Genomic DNA, 26,794 nt, shown 5'->3' on the forward strand with positions numbered 1-26,794 from the left:
CACCTGCCTGTCCCCGAGAGGGAGAGGGGCAGCAGGTCCTTCCTCAGATGGAGCTTAGCAGGCGATCACAGCCCAGGGGAGCAGAAGACAACAGCAAAAAGAGAGAGAAAGAAGAGAGGGAGAAACAGGCAAGTCAGACAAGGGCCATGTTTTCAGAGGGCCCAGGTGCACCTCTTCCTGCTTTCCTTTGCAGGTGGAGCCGGGGATGCTCAGTCCCTCTGAAAGCAACGGCCAGGATCTCCGTACTCAGTCCATTACCATCTTCTGTGTTCCTGGGGGTCCCTCTGTGTGGCTGCCTGTGGAAGCTTTAGCATGGAGGACATCTGCTGCCGCAGTAGCGGCTGGTGATGCAGGAGAGGTCAAAGCCCCCGGAGTTGATGGGCACTCCCTCACAGCTGAGGATGCTGCCAACGGCAGCGGAGGTGGAGGAGCCCACAATGGTGTTCTGCGGGAAGGAGCTGAGGATGGGGCCGGGCAGGGTCACCACCACTGGAGAAGGCTCGATGACGATGTTGGAGCTCTGGCACTGCCTGCAACAGGGCTCGTTGCAGCTGCTGGCCAGCGGGGTCGGGCCGCAGGGCTGGCAGGGCTGGCACGGGCTGCAGCAGGACATGGCTTGGGGCTGGAGGTGCACCTGGGAGAGAGGGTAGCGAGGAGTACAGGGGCACGTAAGGAGCAGCCCGTCCACCCACCACGAGGGAGCCGAGGCACATACTGGCTGGGGAGTTGGAGACCGTGCGGGGGGGGCCCTCACCTCGTTGCCTGTCCCCCTGGGCACCGAGCAAAGGGAGCCAGGCCCAGGAACGCTTTTTCCTAGCCAAGAGCCCAAGAGCCCCCTCAACCCAGCCCCAGCCCCTCTCCACACCAAACCTTCCCCCTGCTTCCCCTCCCAGGACAGGCTGCCCCACGGCCTGGTACAGGACAGAGCTTCCAACTCACTTGCTTCCAAAGGAGAAGAAGGGGAGCAAAGTGGATGAGAGAGTGAAGAGCCTCAATGCCTTTTATACTGGCCCTGCACTGCCCCAGGTCCAGAGGAAGCCTCTGCGGAAGTAATAATTTTCTGAGAAACAAATCTGAAATGCAAAACACCCAGCTAATGATACGGGCTGTGTTTTGGTTTCCTGCATGGCTGCCTTTTCATTTCCTTGTTTGGCCGTACCCACTCCCCCTTGAAGGCTCCTTTTCAGTGCTGGGGTGGGAGGCCCCAGGATTTCTGGGACAGGAGCGCATCAGTGCCAGCGGAAGATGAGTCCCAAGTGCCGGAGGGGTCGCGTGCAGGCTGGGGACATTGGCCTGCGGCACTCGTGTGGGCTTGTTTGTGGTCCCATCGGCAGGAAGGGCCCTGCTGCTCCCAGCCCTGCAGTGCTCGCCTGGATGCCAAAGGGCTCCCAAGCGGGATGATGTGCCGCGTCACCTTTCTCCCACCCCCCAAGGTCTCTCTGATGGTCACTGGCCATTGCCTCTGCAGGCGGGTGGTCAGCCCTGCTGCTTTTGACACTTTCTCCCAGTGCTGCTCTGGGGAGGCCTTGGTGCCCCTGCTGGGCCTTCTGCGCTCTCTTGGCTCTCTCTTGTGGTCCTCTACCAACACCAACAGATTATATGGTATAAAACCAGAGTGGTACTCACCAGGATGTATGAGGATGGTGGGAGAACGGGGAGCTTGCAATTGCAGCAAGTTTCTTTCAGAAGCAGGGGGGTGGGATGGAGAAGGAGAGGTTGTACTGGCAGTGGAGAAGGATCTATATACTGGATGGGAAACATGCAGCAGAGGGAAGGGAAGGGAAGTAACAACTATATCTGGAGTTACTCTGATGAAACAAGTAACTCTGATGAAACTTGGCAGCATATATGAGAAGAGAGATGCAAGGCATTTCCCACTTGGCTATGATTGTGCTGTTCTTTGCATCTTCACCCAACCCGCTACCAGCCTCTCCCAGGACAGAGGAATGTCTGTTTCCAACAGTACTGTTGCTGCCTCTGCTCAACCCACTGATCTGGACCCAAAAAAAGCAGAAGGTGGTAGGATTCTGTGGGAACCTAACACTACAATCAGTGAGACCACTTGGTGAGGAAAGTCCATCTGGCCACAAAGGACAGCTCACAAGGCAAGAGAGCTGTAACGATGCTTGCCAGTTGCTGTACAGAGACAAGACTCTCTGGTCAAAAACACTGCCATTTGCTCGGAGTTTTCCATGACCCCTTCACTTCCTGGGACGGCAACTGGGGTTATGATAAGAAAAGTTATGGAGAAGTCATTGAAGAGGAAGAACTATTCTTCTAGGAGATTGTCACTAAAATTGATGGCGATTGATTATATGGTACAGACAACTGTTCCCTGTGGGACGTCATTGATGATCTGCCTACTATTCCCAATGTGTTGCCTTTCCACCACTGTCAACCAAGTCCCAAAGAAGCCTGAGCTTGGTTGCAGCACCTTGCAACTCCAGAGCAGCCATCTCTTCACCATGGAAGCCATTGTACACTGTGATCAAGGCAATCACACATGCTGGCTGCAAATTATTTGTTTCATCAGAGTAACTCCAGATATAGTTGTTACTTCCCTTCCCTTCCCTTCCCTCTGCTGCATGTTTCCCATCCAGTATATAGATCCTTCTCCACTGCCAGTACAACCTCTCCTTCTCCATCCCACCCCCCTGCTTCTGAAAGAAACTTGCTGCAATTGCAAGCTCCCCGTTCTCCCACCATCCTCATACATCCTGGTGAGTACCACTCTGGTTTTATACCATATAATCTGTTGGTGTTGGTAGAGGACCACAAGAGAGAGCCAAGAGAGCGCAGAAGGCCCAGCAGGGGCACCAAGGCCTCCCCAGAGCAGCACTGGGAGAAAGTGTCAAAAGCAGCAGGGCTGACCACCCGCCTGCAGAGGCAATGGCCAGTGACCATCAGAGAGACCTTGGGGGGTGGGAGAAAGGTGACGCGGCACATCATCCCGCTTGGGAGCCCTTTGGCATCCAGGCGAGCACTGCAGGGCTGGGAGCAGCAGGGCCCTTCCTGCCGATGGGACCACAAACAAGCCCACACGAGTGCCGCAGGCCAATGTCCCCAGCCTGCACGCGACCCCTCCGGCACTTGGGACTCATCTTCCGCTGGCACTGATGCGCTCCTGTCCCAGAAATCCTGGGGCCTCCCACCCCAGCACTGAAAAGGAGCCTTCAAGGGGGAGTGGGTACGGCCAAACAAGGAAATGAAAAGGCAGCCATGCAGGAAACCAAAACACAGCCCGTATCATTAGCTGGGTGTTTTGCATTTCAGATTTGTTTCTCAGAAAATTATTACTTCCGCAGAGGCTTCCTCTGGACCTGGGGCAGTGCAGGGCCAGTATAAAAGGCATTGAGGCTCTTCACTCTCTCATCCACTTTGCTCCCCTTCTTCTCCTTTGGAAGCAAGTGAGTTGGAAGCTCTGTCCTGTACCAGGCCGTGGGGCAGCCTGTCCTGGGAGGGGAAGCAGGGGGAAGGTTTGGTGTGGAGAGGGGCTGGGGCTGGGTTGAGGGGGCTCTTGGGCTCTTGGCTAGGAAAAAGCGTTCCTGGGCCTGGCTCCCTTTGCTCGGTGCCCAGGGGGACAGGCAACGAGGTGAGGGCCCCCCCCGCACGGTCTCCAACTCCCCAGCCAGTATGTGCCTCGGCTCCCTCGTGGTGGGTGGACGGGCTGCTCCTTACGTGCCCCTGTACTCCTCGCTACCCTCTCTCCCAGGTGCACCTCCAGCCCCAAGCCATGTCCTGCTGCAGCCCGTGCCAGCCCTGCCAGCCCTGCGGCCCGACCCCGCTGGCCAGCAGCTGCAACGAGCCCTGTTGCAGGCAGTGCCAGAGCTCCAACATCGTCATCGAGCCTTCTCCAGTGGTGGTGACCCTGCCCGGCCCCATCCTCAGCTCCTTCCCGCAGAACACCATTGTGGGCTCCTCCACCTCCGCTGCCGTTGGCAGCATCCTCAGCTGTGAGGGAGTGCCCATCAACTCCGGGGGCTTTGACCTCTCCTGCATCACCAGCCGCTACTGCGGCAGCAGATGTCCTCCATGCTAAAGCTTCCACAGGCAGCCACACAGAGGGACCCCCAGGAACACAGAAGATGGTAATGGACTGAGTACGGAGATCCTGGCCGTTGCTTTCAGAGGGACTGAGCATCCCCGGCTCCACCTGCAAAGGAAAGCAGGAAGAGGTGCACCTGGGCCCTCTGAAAACATGGCCCTTGTCTGACTTGCCTGTTTCTCCCTCTCTTCTTTCTCTCTCTTTTTGCTGTTGTCTTCTGCTCCCCTGGGCTGTGATCGCCTGCTAAGCTCCATCTGAGGAAGGACCTGCTGCCCCTCTCCCTCTCGGGGACAGGCAGGTGCGCAGGCAGACGCCTGGTGCGAGCTCCACCCTGGCCAAGTGGCAAAGACTCCTAGCTGCTCCTAGTGCTCCCTGCACCGTAGCACCCACGCAGAGGACCTCCTTTCCCTCTTTCAACTCATTAAAGCTCTGATGCATTGCAGCCTGGGCCTCCGCGTGGTCCTTCTCTCTCCGGATGCTCTCCCCAGCTGGCAGAAAGGAAGGTGTCGCTCTGGGGAGAGCTTGCAGGGATGAAGGAGAGCCATGGGCATTCCCGGAGGAAGGGGGGTCAGACACAGGCAGCGGCCTCCTTCCAAGACACTGCCCGTTGCAGCCGAGGAAGATGTCCCTGGCTCCTGCAGAGTCAGCAGCGTCAGGGCTTGCCTTGCTGCACCCCTGCGCACAGATGCCCTCCTCAGCCTTGGAGCACACCCTGCAGATGATGGGGTGCGCAACCAGTGCCCGAGCGAGAAGCCCACGGCCCCGGCCACACTGGCTGGTGGCAGTGGCACTGGGAGCTGCTCCTGCATCCAGCAGCACCTGCGAGCCTTTCCTGGCAGGTGGCTCTTGTCTCATGGGGGCTTCTCTCCCTGCGGCAGGTGTGCAGAGCCTTGTTCCCCCGTTCATGCCCATTGCTCGCAACATGCCTCCCATCCTTTGCCATCTAAGGCCTCTGCCCTCCGGGTAAGATAGCTCCGGGTTTTGCCAGAGGGTCAGGCCTCCCCTCTTCCCCCTCCAGTCCCAGTGACCCACTGCCCTGCTGCTCCCCAGCTTGATGCCCCTGTGGCACCAGCCCCTGCCAGTGCCACTGAGGTTGCCCAGGAAACCTGGACCGCGTCACGCTCTGCCTCCACCAGAGTGCCCAGGGAGCTGCCAGGAAGCTGAAGGTTGCCAGCTCGAGCGTTCTCCTCCCGCTGCCACCTCAAAACTGGCTCCAAACTTCAGCCCAAAGGGTGGAACAAAGTGCTCTGAGGGCTGCCTGGGCTCCCACTCCTCTGCCCCAGGGACCCTTTCTGCTCGCATCGCCTCGTGGTTAAACCGCTCGCTCAGCCAAACGAAGGGAATCAAGCAGCCACCTGTGCTGGGCCCCAGGCTCCCCAGTACCAGAAACAGTTTTTCCAGCGCTGGGAGCCTCCAACTGGTGCAGCCAGGCCACAGCTCGACCTCTCAAAATCCTGCTGGTCATCAGAGCCCTGAACATCCCGCAGGCAATCCTACCTGCCTGTAAACCGCCGCCTCTTGCAAAACTCTGTGCCAGGCTGTCCACGGGGAGCCGTGCACCTCAGATAGGCAGGTAGGAAGCTGCTGACAGTTCCCAGGGCTGGACCGGCAGTTCCCAGGTTGAAGGAGATGATGGAGGCGGCCAAGGACACGACCCTCACAGCCATCCCTGTCAGGGGCCAAAGGCTCCCCGGTGAACTTCTCTGGCCACCCAGCGTGCAGCCAGACCAGCAGCATCTTTGTCTGAGTACACATTTATGCTGAGCAGCGCTGCTTTCCTCCTGCATGATGATGTATTGCGCTGTTATCTAGGGCTCTTGCCTTGCTTTGCATTTCCCTCCACTCCCCACTCCCCCAAAGTTCTTCACCCCCTCATCATTCAAAGAGTATTCCTGAATATGTGAAGGATCCCAAGGCTGATGGAGTCTTGCCCAGCCAAGGAACTCCTCTCCTTCAAATCCACACCAGAACTGCACCCCACTGGAGGTGTCCTGGTCCCAGCACATAAGGGCCAAGCACTACAGGATGTTCCTGGGGCTTCTGGTCAGCAGCAGACCAGGGATCTGAAGCAGGGGCACAGCACAGCGACCCTACCAGGCCATCCTACGAGAGGTGAACATCATTAATGTACTGCTGGTTCCACACTGAGCCAAGAGCTCTGAGTTCCTGCCCCAAACCACTCCCCAGATTTTTGTCTCCAGCCTTCCAGTTCCTGCTGCAGAGTCAGGAACTTGTTGCTTTCTCCAGGATCACCTGGATCGTGGAGCCTTTCACTGTGCAGTAATCGACTCCCACCTTTTCCAGATTCCGTGGAAAAGACCCCTGTCAGTCAGCAGAAGGGACTAGTCATGGTGGAGGAAAGAGGCACCTTCAAGACCACCTGCTCTTATCAGATATGCTGCTTTCGTGCCATGCTCTGGTACCAGCAGAAGGGAGCTCAAACACTGCCTCTGCTCTCATATCGCAGAGCAGCTGGCCCCAAGCAGAGCAGCCAGCTCACCACACAGCTGAGCACCATGGGGAAATACAAGCTCCAGTGGCTGGAGGAATTTGAGGTCTCTGATGCTGTTTTGTCCTTCTGTGCTGTCCATGACACCCTAGTGCAGGGAGCTTCCTCTGCTGGGAAAAATTGCGGAAAAGGGAGGAGGTGTTCCTGTCCAGGGTTGAGCTCTGGGGCCAGGTCTGCCCTGGCTGCGCTATTTTACCTCCACAGCCAGGCATGTCCAGACAATGAACCTCTTTCTGAAAATGGTCACTCTTCAGAGCATGGCCAAAGCGTGAGAAAGCCTATATGGTGGAAATGATCTCTCTCCACATCCCAGGACAGGACCACACTTACTGTAGCTACACAGGGCTATTTTGACCTGGTCTCTGCAAAATCCACAGACCAAAAGAAACTAGTAAAGTATCCTCCAAGTCCAGCCTCTGTATCAAAAACTTTTGACTTCTGCAGAGGACATTTTCCCATAACACAGAAAAAAGGGATTGTCCCTATGTGGATCACCTATGCAGAAAAAAAGGTGTGCAGTTTCCGTGGCAAGTGGACCCTCAACTCATAAGACAGTGGATATACCATGGCATGGAAAGGGTTGCCAGATGTGGACCAAGTTATCCTGGTGCACTAGAGAAACACTGACACACTGTGTGCATTTTCCTTCCATAGAGTTTCAGGTTCACCATGGATGTCATCCAGAGTAAAACCCCTTTTGCAGCTGCAATATTATCAGCCTGCTGGTCTAGAAAAAGGCAGAGAAGTTTAGAAAGCAGAGAGTAATCCAGTGACTGAGCACACACAACGCACGGCTATGTCAGCAATCACTGAAAAACAATCCCCAGACACATCCTTCCAGAATGAACCTTGAGCAACATCTTTCTCACTGTGCATATTAAACAGGCAACTGCCTGAGAAAGATGACACAGAGACATGGGCTGGGATGCAGCAGAACTTTAATGAGTCAAAAGAGGGAAATAAGGTCACCCTGAGTGAAGGTCCCAGTGCAGGGAGCACCAGGGGCAGAAAGGAGTCTGCAGCCCTCAGCTAGGCAGAGATGCTGCCAGCTGTCCATCTGCCTGCCCACAGAGGGAGCAGGGCCAGCTGGCCACCCCCCAGGCTGCCTTTCTGGTACTCGCAGCTGAGGAGACCACAAGAGAACAAGGACACAGGGGGCAAAAGAAAGAGTGGAAGCACGTGAAGGGCAGACACGGGCTGTGCTTTCTGAGAGCCCAGGCTGCCCCATCCTTTTGCAAGGGGTGCTGGGGTTGCTCAGCCCCTCTGGAAGCAACAAGCCGATGCTCCGTCCCCAGTGCGGTACCATCGTGTGGGTCCCTGGGTGCCTTCTAACCCAGGGCCATGGCCAGCAGCTTTAGCAGGGCAGGCACCTCCTGCCGCAAATGCCGCTGCCCAAGCCAGAGAGGCTGAAGCCCCCGGAGTTGATGGGCACTCCCTCAGAGCTGAGGATGCTGCCAACGGCAGCGGAGGTGGAGGAGCCCACGGCGGTGTTCTGCGGGAAGGAGCTGAGGATGGGGCCGGGCAGGGTCACCACCACAGCAGGGGGCTCGATGACAAAGGTGGAGTCCTGGCACTGCCTGACACAGGGCTCGTTGCAGCTGTTGGCCAGCGGGGTCGGGCCGCAGGGCCGGCAGGGCATGCACGGGCTGTAGCAGGACATGCTTCAAGTCTGGAGGTGCACCTGGGAGAGAGAAGCAGGGGAAATCAAAGCACAGAGGATGGTTGAAGAGCAGCCTGTCACCCTACAATGAGGGAGACCCCTTCCCTCAGAGCAAAAGTGCCCCACCGACACTGACAAAGCCCAGGGAGGTCTCAACCTAGCTCATAGCTCAGGAGACCCCTCAGCCAAATCTCAGCGCTTCTCCATGCCACACCTTCTGCTCCTTTTCCCTCTCCCATGGCAAGCAGCCTCAAAACACAGCACAGGACAAAGGGTAGGTATGTGCTGAGAAATCCCAGAGGAGGAGGAGGCGGAGGAAGAGGAGGTTAAGAGTCAGGAATGGGATGAAGACAAAAAGCGCCTCAAACTCACCTTGTTCACAAGGAGACGGAGGCGAGAGAAGTGGATGAGAGAGTGAGGAGAAGGGCCTGCTTTTATACTGCTTCTGCACCGCCCCAGGCGCACAGTCACTGCACGCGGGCAGTAATTTTCCAGCAGGCTCATCTCCAAATCAAAACATCCAACCTGCAATTGCACAGGTTGTGTTTTGGCTTCCGTCAAAGCCGTCATTTCATTTCCTCATCTCAGACATGCCCACTATGCCACAGAGGCTCCTTTCAAGTACCATGATGAGAAGCTCAAAGGACGTGCTGATTAGGATCATGCTAGTACAGGCAGAAGATGTGCCTCCAAGTGCTGGAGAGGTGTTGCATAGGTAGCAAACACAGGTGCGGGGAAGTCTGGTGAGGTTGTTTACAGCCCATGTCTTCTCCCTCCCTACCTAGCACTCTGCTCATTCCAGCAGTTACTGGTCATTGCATCTACAGGCAGGTAGGCTGTGCTGCTCATTTAAAAGAACTTTGCCCAAGGAAAGTTTCTTCTGGGAAGAAATTTGCCAGATTATTGGCAAAGTCATCCTCTCTCATGGCTCTCTGGGGGTCCCCAACCATTGCCATCAGCAGTGTTGCAGAAGGACAATGTTGCCCACTCAAAGTCTGTGATTCCTCAACAACCCTTATAGATTCGGGTCCCTCAAAACAACCATAGGAACACAGTACAGTGCCTTATTCCTCCTACTCTCCTCACACCACCACGCAGTTTCGTTGCACACTTTAGACCCTGACCAAAAGGCCTAGGCGCTCTTGCAATACAGACTGACTGCCCTGCAAGCCACTCAAGCTCTGGGAGAGCTGGCAAGGTCATGTTGGGTGTAATGGCTGCTGGGGCTGCCTGGAGCTGTGTACATGGGTACAGCCCAGAACTTGAAGATGGATTTCCTGGGGCAGGGGTGGAACTGCCCTGTGTGGGACACAAAAATGCAGACAGCACACACTCCCAGCTTGTGCACCAAACCAAAAAGCTGACACAGCCAACCCAAAATTAGAGTGTGACTGGCCGTGGGTAGGGAGAGTCTATCCCAGGAAGCCTGCCTACTGCAGGCATCGCCTTGCCCTCCTGGGACGCGTCCCAGCTGCCTCCACGTCTGCAGGGCAGGGAAGAGCATCACCTCCTCGATGTAGTCTGAGAGCTGGTTTCGTGCCTTCCGAGCCCACCCCCTCCTTGAGCATCCCCACGCGCGTGGCACGGCAGGGTCCTGCCAGCCGTCACCCCTGGGAGAGCTGGGGGAAGTTCCCTTGCCTCTCCAGTGGTGCCGGGTTGTGCTCCAAGGTGAGGAGGCCTTTGGGGCCTGGGAAAGACGACATGATGAAGCACTAATGCCAAGAGAAGGTGTATCGCCTGACGGCCAGGGAGGAGCCCCAGCCGGTGGGGACACGTTTTCTGCAACCCCTCCTCTCCCTCCACGGGGTATGCAGGCATCTGGTGGCATGCACTCGTGTCTCTCCAACCGGTTTAAATGTCCCCACACCTGATCCTCCTCGACTGTGGGTAAGACTCTCCCTGCCCCAGACTTGCCAAGGAATGGCAGAGGCCCGGTCCCTCGACAGCAGCTCTTGCCAGTCAAGACCAAGGCCGCGAACCCCCGCAGCACCTCCGCCTTGCCTGTAACCCCTGTGCCCGGTGAAGCTGCCCCATTCAGCGCTGCAGCTGACTTTGGCCAAGCCTTGCTGCTGACCTGTGTGGAAGAAGATCTCCTCAGTGCCCTCCACGTGCCTTGCCTGATGGAACACCAGGTGGGCTTTGGCTTTCCGAAGACCAGCCCTGCGTACTCGGGCAGCTTGGCAAATGTTCTCCCCAGAGCAAAGGGCATCAAGAGGAACACGGCTGAAACCATTGGCACAGCCCGGCTGCCTGGAGACGCCATGGCTAGTGACCGTGGGAGCGAGCGGAGGCAGAGGGAAGAGAGAGAAGCACACGGCACGTCCTTAAAACGAGGAGTCTGCGGGTGCTTGCTGACACGTGCGGCGTGGAGCACAGCTGGGCCTCTTCCTGCCAAGGGAGCTGCAAACACTCGCACTGCACTGCCCCAAGCCAACATCCCCTGCCTGCGCGGGACTCCTCCACCACTGAGGAGCCATCCTCTGCCCACGCTGACACAGTCCTGCCCAGGACACCCCTGGGCGTCTCATCCCAGCACATGAAAGGCACTTGCACGGCAGAGCAAGCATGTCAGAAATGAGGAAATGAAATGGCAGCACTGACGGAAACCAAAACACAACATGTGCCATTAGGTAGGACATTTTGCTTTGGAGGTGAGCCTGCTGGAAAATTACTGCCCGCGTGCAGTGACTGTGCGCCTGGGGCGGTGCAGAAGCAGTATAAAAGCAGGCCCTTCTCCTCACTCTCTCATCCACTTCTCTCGCCTCCGTCTCCTTGTGAACAAGGTGAGTCTGAAGACCTTTCTCCTCCTCCTCCTCCTCTGGGATTTCTCGGCACAGAGCTGCTGGTTTCTCCTACCGTGGGTCCTGGAGCAGCTTTCATGGCACAGGGAATGGGGCTGAAGTTGTGGCGTGGGGAGCGGCTGGGTCTCGGTTGAGGTGTCTCCTGAGCTATGGGCTAGGTGGGAAGGTGCCTGGGCTTGGTCCCTCACGGCAGGGCACTTTTGGGCCATAGGGAAGAAGCAGCCCCTGTGCCTCCCTACACAGCCTCCAGCTCTCGTCTCCAGCTCGTGCCTTGGCTCCCTCGTTGTGGTATGACAGGCTGCTCCTCACCCAGCCCCCATGCCCTGCTTCTCTCTCCCAGGTGCACCTCCAGCCTTGAAGCATGTCCTGCTACAGCCCGTGCATGCCCTGCCGGCCCTGCGGCCCGACCCCGCTGGCCAACAGCTGCAACGAGCCCTGTGTCAGGCAGTGCCAGGACTCCAATGTCTTCATCCAGCCCTCCGCCGTGGTGGTGACCCTGCCCGGCCCCATCCTCAGCTCCTTCCCGCAGAACACCGCCGTGGGCTCCTCCACCTCCGCTGCCGTTGGCAGCATCCTCAGCTCTGAGGGAGTGCCCATCAACTCCGGGGGCTTCAGCCTCTCTGGCTTGGGCAGCGGCATTTGCGGCAGGAGGTCCTTCCCCTGCTAAAGCTGCTGGCCATGGCTCTCGGGAAGACCATTCTCTTGTGGTCTCCTGTGCTGCAAACACCACAAAGGCCACCTAGGAAGCACCTTCTGGCCTTGTTCCCTCTTCGGGGCAGGCAGATGGACACCTGGTGGCATCTCTGCAAGAGCCATTGGGCAGACATGAATTCTGTTGTTCCCTGTGCTTGGGCCTCCACTCACATCAACCCCACTTCCTTTTTTGATTCATTAAAGTTCTGCTGCATCCCATACTATGCCTTATTGTCATCATTTTCTCTGCAGATATCCTGCCAACATGTCCGGGGAAAGATATGTTCTTAGGGTGGTCCTGCCGTGATTTTTAACAAAGGCTTGCTTTGAGTGTACTTAGCGTGACCCTCTGTTATCTGAATTTCTCTGCCTAGCTGAGGCTGGAAGAATTACCTCACACAGTTCAACAACCATAGCTCTCAAAAGCTGCTTCTGGGTTTCCCACCAAAGCATTAATTTCTCAACGCTCATCAAGATGTTTACTGCAGCCTTTCATCCCCAAGCAAGTGCTCTAGTCCTCTCTCCATCCTGTCCATTCTGCACTGAACTCACTCTGCTTAGTCAAGGTCCTTCTTGCATTACAGCCCCAAAGATGACATAGTGTTCTAGATTGTGTCTGGTGGGTGCTGAGCAGAGTGGGATGATCATTCCCATCAATCTCCTGGCTACACCTCTGGTCATATAGTCCAGGATCTTGATGACAGCCCTTGGTGTCCAGGAACAGTGCTGAGTGCCACACCTCTTTTGATGGGATCACTGCAAAAGCATCTTTTCCTGGCCCTGCATTTGTGCTGTTGCTTAGCATTGGCTGAAGGATACGTGGGGAGACATAGCTGGTTGCTGCCAAGCCAGTTGTTGATCAGGGCTCTACCTACATTTTTATTGCTAGGTGTGATGTTCTACAGCATGTCACAGCTCTTTCATCATTTTTGGTCAACCATTCCGTGGTCATGTCCTGCCTGAGCCTCCTTCTCCAGCACAGCAGCAACAAGGGCAAGAGGAATTGCTACCCCCCATCGCCCTCATTTTTCTTCACCCCACCTGAATAATTCCCAGACGCCTGTGGGGTTGCTGCCCTCCCACAGCCTAGGCTCCTCAACTGACATCAGCAGTGGCCACACACATCTCTGAAGCAAGTGCACTGAGGCCAAGAAGGTATATCTGGGCAAAGGCTCAGCAAAGCTGGGCCTGATGGCCATGGGTCTGGAGGAGTCATGGATGACTTCCTCTCCTGAAAGTGACAGTGCCCCCAACAGGGCCACTATGCTGTGTCCCTCCGTCCCCTCCTTTTGTGAGCAGTAAAGGCTCCCCATGCATCCTCGGGACTATGCCCTCATCACCCTTTGTGCTGCAGCCTCCACAGAGGGAAGGACCATGCAGATGCAATTAACAACTGTGCTTGCTGTGGGTTGATATTGTCTGGCTGCCAGGTGATGGGGATTCAGTTGTAAGTTGAGTTAAGACAGACAATAAATATTGCAATACACCCATGTCAATTGGTTGTCAATAGCTCACCTCTCAGTGTCTGTTATGGGTCACAGGTTCTCCCGCTTGTCTCAGCTACATTGGACACCAGCTGTTGTAGTCGTAGTCCAACTCAGCCTCACAGCAGGTACCAATTGTTGCAGCACAAACAAACTAGCTGGCTGCAACAAGGCTTTACCGTGGGTCAGATTCTACCATCCATGCTGTTTCTCCTTCCTCCAGAAGTCAGACCACACCACTCCTCCTCCAACCAGCCTCTCTCCCACACGCCTCAGGGCTATTTAACCACTTAGCAGGATGAGCTGCAGCTGCACATCGTCCATGACAATAACCCACTGCCTTTGAGGCAAGGCCACAGCTGCGTATTATCAATGATAACCAACCCACTGCCTTCATTCCTTTACAGAGGATGTGACAACGTTCGCCCTCCCATTTTACCCACCAAAACTGCATGTCCTGTGCAGGTTCATTGACTTTGCTTCATTTCATGGCCAATCCACCTTTCAGAAGAGTCAGAATTATTCTTTTGCCCTTCTCAAACACTTCTGCTTTCTTGACCCACATGATGGGGTAACTAAACAGCAACTAAACTGACAGCCTTCTTGCGTGGCCCCTTAGCAGTTGTCTTCCCTCTCAGTTCATGTGCATACACAAGATTCCAGTTTAAAAGTGGGCTCACCATCCCCCTTCCCCTGGTCACACAGGAAGAATCAGAAAGGGACATGGAGCGTGGTCCTGGTCTTCCTTTCCCCCTGACCACAGCAGGAGGGGATTGGCTCTGTGGGGCACTCTTCACAGCTGAGGTGTTGGCCTGCGAAGACACGGAGGGAGAGAGATTTTCTTCAAAATTTCAGACAGGAAGATGCTCTCTCCACAGTTAATGTATCTAAACCTGGGCAATATGTTGCTGCCAAGCTGTTAAAGTATGACACAGGTGCATTTTGGACAACCATATATACAGAGCATTATCTAGACCTTCAGAGACCTTGTTGTCATTGAGATCATGGTAGATGACTTCCAGCACCACTAATTCTCTCAGGTACTTGATGCCTTCCTAAGTGGTAGTCCACCTTCCTTGCTAAACCACAAAATCTTCCTTGAACAGATATCTTGCTCTCACACTTGACAGGAGACGCCTCCCAAGACTGTATTTCATTGCCTCTTTTCCAATTCCACAATCAGCTCCCCAGTCCCTAGCGAGGGATCTCAGCTGTTGGGCTTCCTTACCTTCCAGTTCCTGACCATTGACCCCACTCTCCCAGCACTGGAGTTGCCAGGCAGTCATCTGCTTACCTGTCTGATGCCTGTACTCTCCACCAGAACTCTTTCCACCAGAACTCCCCAGGTTCTCTCAAGGTCAGGGACTGGGTACTTCGTCTCTTGAGTGATTTCTCTCACTTCTTACTCCCATTTCTTTGCTGAAGTACCTGCTTACCCATCAGACTCTTCCTCCTCCTCACTCCCTTACTAATCAATGACATAGACCCATTGACTTCATTGTCTGCTATTTCTTTTTCACTACTGCAGCAATTACTGTAGGTGGTGTTTGGTTCCTTGTCTCAACCATGGTGTTCTCAGGTGGGGTTTAAGTCTCTGCCTCAACTGCCATGTTCTTAATTGTAGTTTGGATGCCTGGCTCAATCATGGCATTCTTGGAGGTAGTTTGGGTCCTTGTCTTAACCACTATCCTCTGATAGTACTGAATCGTGGCTTGACAGACTCACTGCAAGCCCCAGTACCACGCTAAAAGCAGCTGGTTTTCAAGCAGTTGTCACCCAGGGAACAATCACCTCAGGGCATGTTTCACTGTTGCTGCACCCAAAAGTTGCCTCCTCTTACACCAGCCTGACATCAGATTCTGCAAACCCCACATTAAGCCAACAGTGTTAATTAGGTAACATTAAATACCTCACATTAGGGTGAATAAGGACCTCAGGAGCCTGCACAACGAAACAACTCACAGCAGTCCTGGACTGGAAGAGGGTGTATTTCCTCACCCTCTCCGGTAGATAGCTCCCCAGCACAGTAAGGGCGTCAGTGCCAGGGCAAAGCCATAGTCTTTGGTTCTGTGAATGTATTCCCAGGCTTAGCAAAATAAAGAGATAAAGGGTGCAGCAAGTGCACTCTTAAACTCACACAAAAGCATGCCAGTTAGTAACTACTACAGCTATACCATGCTCAATTCGAAACTGCTGATGTCCCGAGTCCCATGGTGAACACCAAAAAGATTGTGGTGAGTTGACCTTGTCTGGCTGCCAGGTGCCCACCAAGGCGCTCTATCACTGCCCTTCCTCAGAGAGAAAGGGGGGAGAAAATAAGATTAAAACCAGATGGGTCGAGATAAAGGTAGTTGAATGAAGTAAAGCAGGGAAAATGTGTGGAAATGAAGCAAAGCAAAAGGACTTATTCTCTACTTCCCATCAGCAGGCAATGTCCAGCCACTCCTGCGAAGCAGAGCACAATGCACTTAGCAGTTGTTTCAGAAAAGAAACTCCCTAATAATGAATGTCCCCTGATGCTCACTGTTCTTTCTCTTAGAATGTATTGCTGACCATGATGTCATATTGTATGGACTATCCCTTTGGTCAGTCTGAGTCAGCTGTCCTGCCTGTGTCCCCTCCCAGTCTCTTGTCCACACCCAGCCTACTTGCTATTTGGGGAATGGGTTGGATTGACAAGGTTGCTGCTTAGCAAACACTGTCCAGCAAAACCCAAACCACGTATGTGTTCTCGAGACCATTCTACCTAAAACTACAAAGAACCAGGTAACTGGTTCTTAACAAAACAACTTCAGTCAATCCCAGGAAGACCCTCTACGATGCTTCTAGTAATCGCTTCACATTTATTTCCAACAGACCCCTCACAGAACCATCCTGAATGTGTTGGGAGATCATCTGCCTGAGAAAGATGACACAGAGACATGGGCTGGGATGCAGTGGAACTTTAATGAGTCAAAAGAGGGAAATAAGGTCACCCTGAGTGAAGGTCCCAGTGCAGGGAGCACCAGGGGCAGAAAGGAGTCTGCAGCCCTCAGCTAGGCAGAGATGCTGTCAGCTGTCCATCTGCCTGCCCACAGAGGGAGCAGGGCCAGCTGGCCACCCCCCAGGCTGCCTTTCTGGTACTCGCAGCTGAGGAGACCACAAGAGAACAAGGACACAGGGGGCAAAAGAAAGAGTGGAAGCACGTGAAGGGCAGACACGGGCTGTGCTTTCTGAGAGCCCAGGCTGGCCTTGTCCTTTTGCAAGGGGTGCTGGGGTTGCTCAGCCCCTCTGGAAGCAACAAGCCGATGCTCCGTCCCCAGTGCGGTACCATCGTGTGGGTCCCTGGGTGCCTTCTAACCCAGGGCCATGGCCAGCAGCTTTAGCAGGGCAGGCACCTCCTGCCGCAAATGCCGCTGCCCAAGCCAGAGAGGCTGAAGCCCCCGGAGTTGATGGGCACTCCCTCAGAGCTGAGGATGCTGCCAACGGCAGCGGAGGTGGAGGAGCCCACGGCGGTGTTCTGCGGGAAGGAGCTGAGGATGGGGCCGGGCAGGGTCACCACCACGGCGGAGGGCTGGATGAAGACATTGGAGTCCTGGCACTGCCTGACACAGGGCTCGTTGCAGCTGTTGGCCAGCGGGGTCGGGCCGCAGGGCCGGCAGGGCATGCACGGGCTGTAGCAGGACATGGCTTGGGGCTGGAGGTGCACCTGGGAGAGAGAAGCAGGGGAAATCAAAGCACAGAGGATGGTTGAAGAGCAGCCTGTCACCCTACAATGAGGGAGACCCCTTCCCTCAGAGCAAAAGTGCCCCACCGACACTGACAAAGCCCAGGGAGGTCTCAACCTAGCTCATAGCTCAGGAGACCCCTCAGCCAAATCTCAGCGCTTCTCCATGCCACACCTTCTGCTCCTTTTCCCTCTCCCATGGCAAGCAGCCTCAAAACACAGCACAGGACAAAGGGTAGGTATGTGCTGAGAAATCCCAGAGGAGGAGGAGGCGGAGGAAGAGGAGGTTAAGAGTCAGGAATGGGATGAAGACAAAAAGCGCCTCAAACTCACCTTGTTCACAAGGAGACGGAGGCGAGAGAAGTGGATGAGAGAGTGAGGAGAAGGGCCTGCTTTTATACTGCTTCTGCACCGCCCCAGGCGCACAGTCACTGCACGCGGGCAGTAATTTTCCAGCAGGCTCACCTCCAAAGCAAAATGTCCTACCTAATGGCACATGTTGTGTTTTGGTTTCCGTCAGTGCTGCCATTTCATTTCCTCATTTCTGACATGCTTGCTCTGCCGTGCAAGTGCCTTTCATGTGCTGGGATGAGACGCCCAGGGGTGTCCTGGGCAGGACTGTGTCAGCGTGGGCAGAGGATGGCTCCTCAGTGGTGGAGGAGTCCCGCGCAGGCAGGGGATGTTGGCTTGGGGCAGTGCAGTGCGAGTGTTTGCAGCTCCCTTGGCAGGAAGAGGCCCAGCTGTGCTCCACGCCGCACGTGTCAGCAAGCACCCGCAGACTCCTCGTTTTAAGGACGTGCCGTGTGCTTCTCTCTCTTCCCTCTGCCTCCGCTCGCTCCCACGGTCACTAGCCATGGCGTCTCCAGGCAGCCGGGCTGTGCCAATGGTTTCAGCCGTGTTCCTCTTGATGCCCTTTGCTCTGGGGAGAACATTTGCCAAGCTGCCCGAGTACGCAGGGCTGGTCTTCGGAAAGCCAAAGCCCACCTGGTGTTCCATCAGGCAAGGCACGTGGAGGGCACTGAGGAGATCTTCTTCCACACAGGTCAGCAGCAAGGCTTGGCCAAAGTCAGCTGCAGCGCTGAATGGGGCAGCTTCACCGGGCACAGGGGTTACAGGCAAGGCGGAGGTGCTGCGGGGGTTCGCGGCCTTGGTCTTGACTGGCAAGAGCTGCTGTCGAGGGACCGGGCCTCTGCCATTCCTTGGCAAGTCTGGGGCAGGGAGAGTCTTACCCACAGTCGAGGAGGATCAGGTGTGGGGACATTTAAACCGATGGGAGAGACACGAGTGCATGCCACCAGATGCCTGCATACCCCGTGGAGGGAGAGGAGGGGTTGCAGAAAACGTGTCCCCACCAGCTGGGGCTCCTCCCTGGCCGTCAGGCGATACACCTTCCCTTGGCATTAGTGCTCCATCATGTCGTCTTTCCCAGGCCCCAAAGGCCTCCTCACCTTGGAGCACAACCCGGCACCACTGGAGAGGCAAGGGAACTTCCCCCAGCTCTCCCAGGGGTGACGGCTGGCAGGACCCTGCCGTGCCACGCGCGTGGGGATGCTCAAGGAGGGGGTGGGCTCGGAAGGCACGAAACCAGCTCTCAGACTACATCGAGGAGGTGATGCTCTTCCCTGCCCTGCAGACGTGGAGGCAGCTGGGACGCGTCCCAGGAGGGCAAGGCGATGCCTGCAGTAGGCAGGCTTCCTGGGATAGACTCTCCCTACCCACGGCCAGTCACACTCTAATTTTGGGTTGGCGTGTGTCAGCTTTTGGCACGAGGCCAAGCCAGGAGCGCGGGCTGCCTGCAGGCCCGTGTCCCATCAGGGCTGAGGGCACTGCTTGCGCACCCCCAGAGGCTGCCACGACAGGGGTTGTCTTTGCCAAGGAAAGCAGCAAATGTCTTCCAGAAAGGCAAGTTTTCCTTGGGCGGAGCCATTTGAAACCGGCCGCGCAGCCCACCTGCCGATAGAGGCAATGATCAGCGACTGCTGGCGCGAGCAGAGGGGCAGGGAGGGACAGTCCTGCCCAGGGAGAAGGACGCGGCCTGTCCTCATTTGGAGAAGCTTTGGGCACTCAGGGGAGGACGGCATTGGTGGGAAGACATGTGCACCCTCCTGCACAGGGTTTTGAGAACAACCTCACTGTATCGCCTGAGAATGATGTCCTCCATCTGCACAGACCCCTCCAGTGCTCAGGGGCATGTCTTCTGGCCATGTTGACATGGTCCTGCTCAGGAAATCCTTGGGCTCCTCATCCCAATCTTCAAAAGAGCCTCCGTGCCCTAGTGGTCATGTCAGAAATGAGGAAATGAAATGGCAGCACTGACGGAAACCAAAACACAACATGTGCCATTAGGTAGGACATTTTGCTTTGGAGGTGAGCCTGCTGGAAAATTACTGCCCGCGTGCAGTGACTGTGCGCCTGGGGCGGTGCAGAAGCAGTATAAAAGCAGGCCCTTCTCCTCACTCTCTCATCCACTTCTCTCGCCTCCGTCTCCTTGTGAACAAGGTGAGTCTGAAGACCTTTCTCCTCCTCCTCCTCCTCCGGGATTTCTCGCCACAGAGCTGCTGGTTTCTCCTACCGTGGGTCCTGGAGCAGCTTTCATGGCACAGGGAATGGGGCTGAAGTTGTGGCGTGGGGAGCGGCTGGGTCTCGGTTGAGGTGTCTCCTGAGCTATGGGCTAGGTGGGAAGGTGCCTGGGCTTGGTCCCTCACGGCAGGGCACTTTTGGGCCATAGGGAAGAAGCAGCCCCTGTGCCTCCCTACACAGCCTCCAGCTCTCGTCTCCAGCTCGTGCCTTGGCTCCCTCGTTGTGGTATGACAGGCTGCTCCTCACCCAGCCCCCATGCCCTGCTTCTCTCTCCCAGGTGCACCTCCAGCCCCAAGCCATGTCCTGCTACAGCCCGTGCATGCCCTGCCGGCCCTGTGGCCCGACCCCGCTGGCCAACAGCTGCAACGAGCCCTGTGTCAGGCAGTGCCAGGACTCCAATGTCTTCATCCAGCCCTCCGCCGTGGTGGTGACCCTGCCCGGCCCCATCCTCAGCTCCTTCCCGCAGAACACCGCCGTGGGCTCCTCCACCTCCGCTGCCGTTGGCAGCATCCTCAGCTCTGAGGGAGTGCCCATCAACTCCGGGGCTTCAGCCTCTCTGGCTTGGGCAGCGGCATTTGCGGCAGGAGGTCCTTCCCCTGCTAAAGCTGCTGGCCATGGCTCTCGGGAAGACCATTCTCTTGTGGTCTCCTGTGCTGCAAACACCACAAAGGCCACCTAGGAAGCACCTTCTGGCCTTGTTCCCTCTTCGGGGCAGGCAGATGGACACCTGGTGGCATCTCTGCAAGAGCCATTGGGCAGACATGAATTCTGTTGTTCCCTGTGCTTGGGCCTCCACTCACATCAACCCCACTTCCTTTTTTTGATTCATTAAAGTTCTGCTGCATCCCATACTATGCCTTATTGTCATCATTTTCTCTGCAGATATCCTGCCAACATGTCTGGGGAAAGATATGTTTCTTAGGGGTGGTCCTGCTGTGATTTTTAACAAAGGCTTGCTTTGAGTGTACTTAGCGTGACCCTCTGTTATCTGAATTTCTCTGCCTAGCTGAGGCTGGAAGAATTACCTCACACAGTTCAACAACCATAGCTCTCAAAGCTGCTTCTGGGTTTCCCACCAAAGCATTAATTTCTCAACGCTCATCAAGATGTTTACTGCAGCCTTTCATCCCCAAGCAAGTGCTCTAGTCCTCTCTCCATCCTGTCCATTCTGCACTGAACTCACTCTGCTTAGTCAAGGTCCTTCTTGCATTACAGCCCCAAAGATGACATAGTGTTCTAGATTGTGTCTGGTGGGTGCTGAGCAGAGTGGGATGATCATTCCCATCAATCTCCTGGCTACACCTCTGGTCATATAGTCCAGGATCTTGATGACAGCCCTTGGTGTCCAGGAACAGTGCTGAGTGCCACACCTCTTTTGATGGGATCTCTGCAAAAGCATCTTTTCCTGGCCCTGCTTTTGTGCTGTTGCTTAGCATTGGCTGAAGGATACGTGGGGAGACATAGCTGGTTGCTGCCAAGCCAGTTGTTGATCAGGGCTCTACCTACATTTTTATTGCTAGGTGTGATGTTCTACAGCATGTCACAGCTCTTTCATCATTTTTGGTCAACCATTCCGTGGTCATGTCCTGCCTGAGCCTCCTTCTCCAGCACAGCAGCAACAAGGGGAAGAGGAATTGCTACCCCCCATCGCCCTCATTTTTCTTCACCCCACCTGAATAATTCCCAGACGCCTGTGGGGTTGCTGCCCTCCCACAGCCTAGGCTCCTCAACTGACATCAGCAGTGGCCACACACATCTCTGAAGCAAGTGCACTGAGGCCAAGAAGGTATATCTGGGCAAAGGCTCAGCAAAGCTGGGCCTGATGGCCATGGGTCTGGAGGAGTCATGGATGACTTCCTCTCCTGAAAGTGACAGTGCCCCCAACAGGGCCACTGTGCTGTGTCCCTCCGTCCCCTCCTTTTGTGAGCAGTAAAGGCTCCCCATGCATCCTCGGGACTATGCCCTCATCACCCTTTGTGCTGCAGCCTCCACAGAGGGAAGGACCATGCAGATGCAATTAACAACTGTGCTTGCTGTGGGTTGATATTGTCTGGCTGCCAGGTGATGGGGATTCAGTTGTAAGTTGAGTTAAGACAGACAATAAATATTGCAATACACCCATATCAATTGGTTGTCAATAGCTCACCTCTCAGTGTCTGTTATGGGTCACAGGTTCTCCCGCTTGTCTCAGCTACATTGGACACCAGCTGTTGTAGTCGTAGTCCAACTCAGCCTCACAGCAGGTACCAATTGTTGCAGCACAAACAAACTAGCTGGCTGCAACAAGGCTTTACCGTGGGTCAGATTCTACCATCCATGCTGTTTCTCCTTACTCCAGAAGTCAGACCACACCACTCCTCCTCCAACCAGCCTCTCTCCCACACGTCTCAGGGCTATTTAACCACTTAGCAGGATGAGCTGCAGCTGCACATCGTCCATGACAATAACCCACTGCCTTTGAGGCAAGGCCACAGCTGCGTATTATCAATGATAACCAACCCACTGCCTTCATTCCTTTACAGAGGATGTGACAACGTTCGCCCCTCCCATTTTACCCACCAAAACTGCATGTCCTGTGCAGGTTCATTGACTTTGCTTCATTTCATGGCCAATCCACCTTTCAGAAGAGTCAGAATTATCTTTTGCCCTTCTCAACACTTCTGCTTTCTTGACCCACATGATGGGGTAACTAAACAGCAACTAAACTGACAGCCTTCTTGCATGGCCCCTCAGCAGTTGTCTTCCCTCTCAGTTCACGTGCATACACAAGATTCCAGTTTAAAAGTGGGCTCACCATCCCCCTTCCCCTGGTCACACAGGAAGAATCAGAAAGGGACATGGAGCGTGGTCCTGGTCTTCCTTTCCCCCTGACCACAGCAGGAGGGGATTGGCTCTGTGGGGCACTCTTCACAGCTGAGGTGTTGGCCTGCGAAGACACGGAGGGAGAGAGATTTTCTTCAAAATTTCAGACAGGAAGATGCTCTCTCCACAGTTAATGTATCTAAACCTGGGCAATATGTTGCTGCCAAGCTGTTAAAGTATGACACAGGTGCATTTTGGACAACCATATATACAGAGCATTATCTAGACCTTCAGAGACCTTGTTGTCATTGAGATCATGGTAGATGACTTCCAGCACCACTAATTCTCTCAGGTACTTGATGCCTTCCTAAGTGGTAGTCCACCTTCCTTGCTAAACCACAAAATCTTCCTTGAACAGATATCTTGCTCTCACACTTGACAGGAGATGCCTCCCAAGACTGTATTTCATTGCCTCTTTTCCAATTCCACAATCAGCTCCCCAGTCCCTAGCGAGGGATCTCAGCTGTTGGGCTTCCTTACCTTCCAGTTCCTGACCATTGACCCCACTCTCCCAGCACTGGAGTTGCCAGGCAGTCATCTGCTTACCTGTCTGATGCCTGTACTCTCCACCAGAACTCTTTCCACCAGAACTCCCCAGGTTCTCTCAAGGTCAGGGACTGGGTACTTCGTCTCTTGAGTGATTTCTCTCACTTCTTCCTCCCATTTCTTTGCTGAAGTACCTGCTTACCCATCAGACTCTTCCTCCTCCTCACTCCCTTACTAATCAATGACATAGACCCATTGACTTCATTGTCTGCTATTTTTTTTCACTACTGCAGCAATTACTGTAGGTGGTGTTTGGTTCCTTGTCTCAACCATGGTGTTCTCAGGTGGGGTTTAAGTCTCTGCCTCAACTGCCATGTTCTTAATTGTAGTTTGGATGCCTGGCTCAATCATGGCATTCTTGGAGGTAGTTTGGGTCCTTGTCTTAACCACTATCCTCTGATAGTACTGAATCGTGGCTTGACAGACTCACTGCAAGCCCCAGTACCACGCTAAAAGCAGCTGGTTTTCAAGCAGTTGTCACCCAGGGAACAATCACCTCAGGGCATGTTTCACTGTTGCTGCACCCAAAAGTTGCCTCCTCTTACACCAGCCTGACATCAGATTCTGCAAACCCCACATTAAGCCAACAGTGTTAATTAGGTAACATTAAATACCTCACATTAGGGTGAATAAGGACCTCAGGAGCCTGCACAACGAAACAACTCACAGCAGTCCTAGACTGGAAGGGTGTATTTCCTCACCCTCTCCGGTAGATAGCTCCCCCAGCACAGTAAGGGCGTCAGTGCCAGGGCAAAGCCATAGTCTTTGGTTCTGTGAATGTATTCCCAGGCTTAGCAAAATAAAGAGATAAAGGGTGCAGCAAGTGCACTCTTAAACTCACACAAAAGCATGCCAGTTAGTAACTACTACAGCTATACCATGCTCAATTCGAAACTGCTGATGTCCCGAGTCCCATGGTGAACACCAAAAAGATTGTGGTGAGTTGACCTTGTCTGGCTGCCAGGTGCCCACCAAGGCGCTCTATCACTGCCCTTCCTCAGAGAAAGGGGGGAGAAAATAAGATTAAAACCAGATGGGTCGAGATAAAGGTAGTTGAATGAAGTAAAGCAGGGAAAATGTGTGGAAATGAAGCAAAGCAAAAGGACTTATTCTCTACTTCCCATCAGCAGGCAATGTCCAGCCACTCCTGCGAAGCAGAGCACAATGCACTTAGCAGTTGTTTCAGAAAAGAAACTCCCTAATAATGAATGTCCCCTGATGCTCACTGTTCTTTCTCTTAGAATGTATTGCTGACCATGATGTCATATTGTATGGACTATCCCTTTGGTCAGTCTGAGTCAGCTGTCCTGCCTGTGTCCCCTCCCAGTCTCTTGTCCACACCCAGCCTACTTGCTATTTGGGGAATGGGTTGGATTGACAAGGTTGCTGCTTAGCAAACACTGTCCAGCAAAACCCAAACCACGTATGTGTTCTCAAGACCATTCTACCAAAAACTACAAAGAACCAGGTAACTGGTTCTTAACAAAACAACTTCAGTCAATCCCAGGAAGACCCTCTACGATGCTTCTAGTAATCGCTTCACATTTATTTCCAACAGACCCCTCACAGAACCATCCTGAATGTGTTGGGAGATCATCTGCCTGAGAAAGATGACACAGAGACATGGGCTGGGATGCAGCGGAACTTTAATGAGTCAAAAGAGGGAAATAAGGTCACCCTGAGTGAAGGTCCCAGTGCAGGGAGCACCAGGGGCAGAAAGGAGTCTGCAGCCCTCAGCTAGGCAGAGATGCTGCCAGCTGTCCATCTGCCTGCCCACAGAGGGAGCAGGGCCAGCTGGCCACCCCCCAGGCTGCCTTTCTGGTACTCGCAGCTGAGGAGACCACAAGAGAACAAGGACACAGGGGGCAAAAGAAAGAGTGGAAGCACGTGAAGGGCAGACACGGGCTGTGCTTTCTGAGAGCCCAGGCTGGCCTTGTCCTTTTGCAAGGGGTGCTGGGGTTGCTCAGCCCCTCTGGAAGCAACAAGCCGATGCTCCGTCCCCAGTGCGGTACCATCGTGTGGGTCCCTGGGTGCCTTCTAACCCAGGGCCATGGCCAGCAGCTTTAGCAGGGGAAGCACCTCCTGCCGCAAATGCTGCTGCCCAAGCCAGAGAGGCTGAAGCCCCCGGAGTTGATGGGCACTCCTCAGAGCTGAGGATGCTGCCAACGGCAGCGGAGGTGGAGGAGCCCACGGCGGTGTTCTCGGGAAGGAGCTGAGGATGGGGCCGGGCAGGGTCACCACCACGGCGGAGGGCTGGATGAAGACATTGGAGTCTGGCACTGCCTGACACAGGGCTCGTTGCAGCTGTTGGCCAGCGGGGTCGGGCCGCAGGGCCGGCAGGGCATGCACGGGCTGTAGCAGGACATGGCTTGGGGCTGGAGGTGCACCTGGGAGAGAGAAGCAGGGGAAATCAAAGCACAGAGGATGGTTGAAGAGCAGCCTGTCACCCTACAATGAGGGAGACCCCTTCCCTCAGAGCAAAAGTGCCCCACCGACACTGACAAAGCCCAGGGAGGTCTCAACCTAGCTCATAGCTCAGGAGACCCCTCAGCCAAATCTCAGCGCTTCTCCATGCCACACCTTCTGCTCCTTTTCCCTCTCCATGGCAAGCAGCCTCAAAACACAGCACAGGACAAAGGGTAGGTATGTGCTGAGAATCCCAGGAGGAGGGGCGGAGGAAGAGGAGGTTAAGAGTCAGGAATGGGATGAAGACAAAAAGCGCCTCAAACTCACCTTGTTCACAAGGAGACGGAGGCGAGAGAAGTGGATGAGAGAGAGTGAGGAGAAGGGCCTGCTTTATACTGCTTCTGCACCGCCCCAGGCGCACAGTCACTGCACGCGGGCAGTAATTTTCCAGCAGGCTCACCTCCAAAGCAAAATGTCCTACCTAATGGCACATGTTGTGTTTTGGTTTCGTCAGTGCTGCCATTTCATTTCCTCATTTCTGACATGCTTGCTCTGCCGTGCAAGTGCCTTTCATGTGCTGGGATGAGACGCCAGGGGTGTCTGGGCAGGACTGTGTCAGCGGGCGTGTGGCAGAGGATGGCTCAGTGGTGGAGGAGTCCCGCGCAGGCAGGGATGTGGCTTGGGGCAGTGCAGTGCGAGTGTTTGCAGCTCCTTGGCAGGAAGAGGCCCAGCTGTGCTCCACGCCGCACGTGTCAGCAAGCACCCGCAGATCCTCGTTTTAAGGACGTGCCGTGTGCTTCTTCTCTCTTCCCTCTGCCTCCGCTCGCCCACGGTCATAGCCATGGCGTCTCCAGGCAGCCGGGCTGTGCCAATGGTTTCAGCCGTGTTCCTCTTGATGCCCTTTGCTCTGGGGAGAACATTTGCCAAGCTGCCCGAGTACGCAGGGCTGGTCTTCGGAAAGCCAAAGCCCACCTGGTGTTCCATCAGGCAAGGCACGTGGAGGGCACTGAGGAGATTTCTTTCCAACAGGTCAGCGCAAGGCTTGGCCAAAGTCAGCTGCAGCGCTGAATGGGGCAGCTTCACCGGGCACAGGGGTTACGGCAAGGCGGAGGTGCTGCGGGGGTTCGCGGCCTGGTCTTGACTGGCAAGAGCTGCTGTCGAGGGACCGGGCCTCTGCCATTCCTTGGCAAGTCTGGGGCAGGGAGAGTCTTACCCACAGTCGAGGAGGATCCGGTGTGGGGACATTTAAACCGGTTGGAGAGACACGAGTGCATGCCACCAGATGCCTGCATACCCCGTGGAGGGAGAGGAGGGGTTGCAGAAAACGTGTCCCCACCGGCTGGGGCTCCTCCCTGGCCGTCAGGCGATACACCTTCTCTTGGCATTAGTGCTTCATCATGTCGTCTTTCCAGGCCCCAAAGGCCTCCTCACCTTGGAGCACAACCCGGCACCACTGGAGAGGCAAGGGAACTTCCCCCAGCTCTCCCAGGGGTGACGGCTGG

General features: G+C 55.0%; 3 protein-coding genes and 3 pseudogenes across 3 annotated transcripts; 3 read left to right on the plus strand and 3 right to left on the minus strand.

Annotated features, from left to right (window-relative positions):
- Positions 1 to 307: 307 nt before the first annotated feature.
- Positions 308 to 1,127, minus strand: LOC119159041 (annotated as a pseudogene).
- A 1,173-nt stretch (positions 1,128 to 2,300) lies between these two features.
- On the plus strand, positions 2,301 to 4,039 carry LOC119159042 (annotated as a pseudogene).
- A 3,869-nt stretch (positions 4,040 to 7,908) lies between these two features.
- LOC119158851 (feather beta keratin-like) lies at positions 7,909 to 8,718 on the minus strand. The gene is made up of 2 exons (XM_037411244.1): positions 8,567 to 8,718; positions 7,909 to 8,215 (listed from the first exon to the last, which is right to left on the minus strand). The coding sequence occupies exons 1-2, from the start codon at positions 8,716 to 8,718 to the stop codon at positions 7,909 to 7,911; spliced, it is 459 nt and encodes a 152-aa protein (XP_037267141.1).
- Positions 8,719 to 10,334: 1,616 nt separating this feature from the next.
- Positions 10,335 to 11,682, plus strand: LOC119159043. The gene is given in 4 exon segments (XM_037411563.1): positions 10,335 to 10,572; positions 10,845 to 10,893; positions 10,895 to 10,997; positions 11,356 to 11,682. Coding segments are annotated over 4 exon segments (717 nt in total).
- Positions 11,683 to 16,553: 4,871 nt separating this feature from the next.
- On the minus strand, positions 16,554 to 17,894 carry LOC119159044. Its single transcript, XM_037411564.1, has 3 exons — positions 17,751 to 17,894; positions 17,232 to 17,384; positions 16,554 to 16,880 (listed from the first exon to the last, which is right to left on the minus strand). Exons 1-3 carry the CDS (start codon positions 17,892 to 17,894, stop codon positions 16,554 to 16,556), a joined length of 624 nt encoding a protein of 207 aa, XP_037267461.1.
- A 1,882-nt stretch (positions 17,895 to 19,776) lies between these two features.
- LOC119158698 lies at positions 19,777 to 20,081 on the plus strand (annotated as a pseudogene).
- The last annotated feature ends 6,713 nt before the right edge of the window (positions 20,082 to 26,794 follow it).

This window comes from Falco rusticolus, chromosome 18 (genome assembly GCF_015220075.1).
Source record: "Falco rusticolus isolate bFalRus1 chromosome 18, bFalRus1.pri, whole genome shotgun sequence".
Classification (NCBI taxonomy): Eukaryota; Metazoa; Chordata; class Aves; order Falconiformes; family Falconidae; genus Falco; species Falco rusticolus.

What these genes read in the sequence shown, in the direction of transcription:
- LOC119158851 (XM_037411244.1), bottom strand. Translation starts at nt 8,718, where the DNA reads ATGAGCCTGCTGGAAAATTACTGCCCGCGTGCAGTGACTGTGCGCCTG. An exon ending in GTGAGTTTGAGGCGCTTTTT is followed by an intron (nt 8,216 to 8,566) that starts GTCTTCATCCCA and finishes CCAGACTTGAAG; the next exon opens with CATGTCCTGCTACAGCCCGT.
- LOC119159044 (XM_037411564.1), bottom strand. Translation starts at nt 17,894, where the DNA reads ATGGAACACCAGGTGGGCTTTGGCTTTCCGAAGACCAGCCCTGCGTAC. An exon ending in GGCTGCCTGGAGACGCCATG is followed by an intron (nt 17,385 to 17,750) that starts GCTAGTGACCGT and finishes ATGTGCCATTAG; the next exon opens with GTAGGACATTTTGCTTTGGA. An exon ending in TCCGTCTCCTTGTGAACAAG is followed by an intron (nt 16,881 to 17,231) that starts GTGAGTTTGAGG and finishes TCTCTCTCCCAG; the next exon opens with GTGCACCTCCAGCCCCAAGC.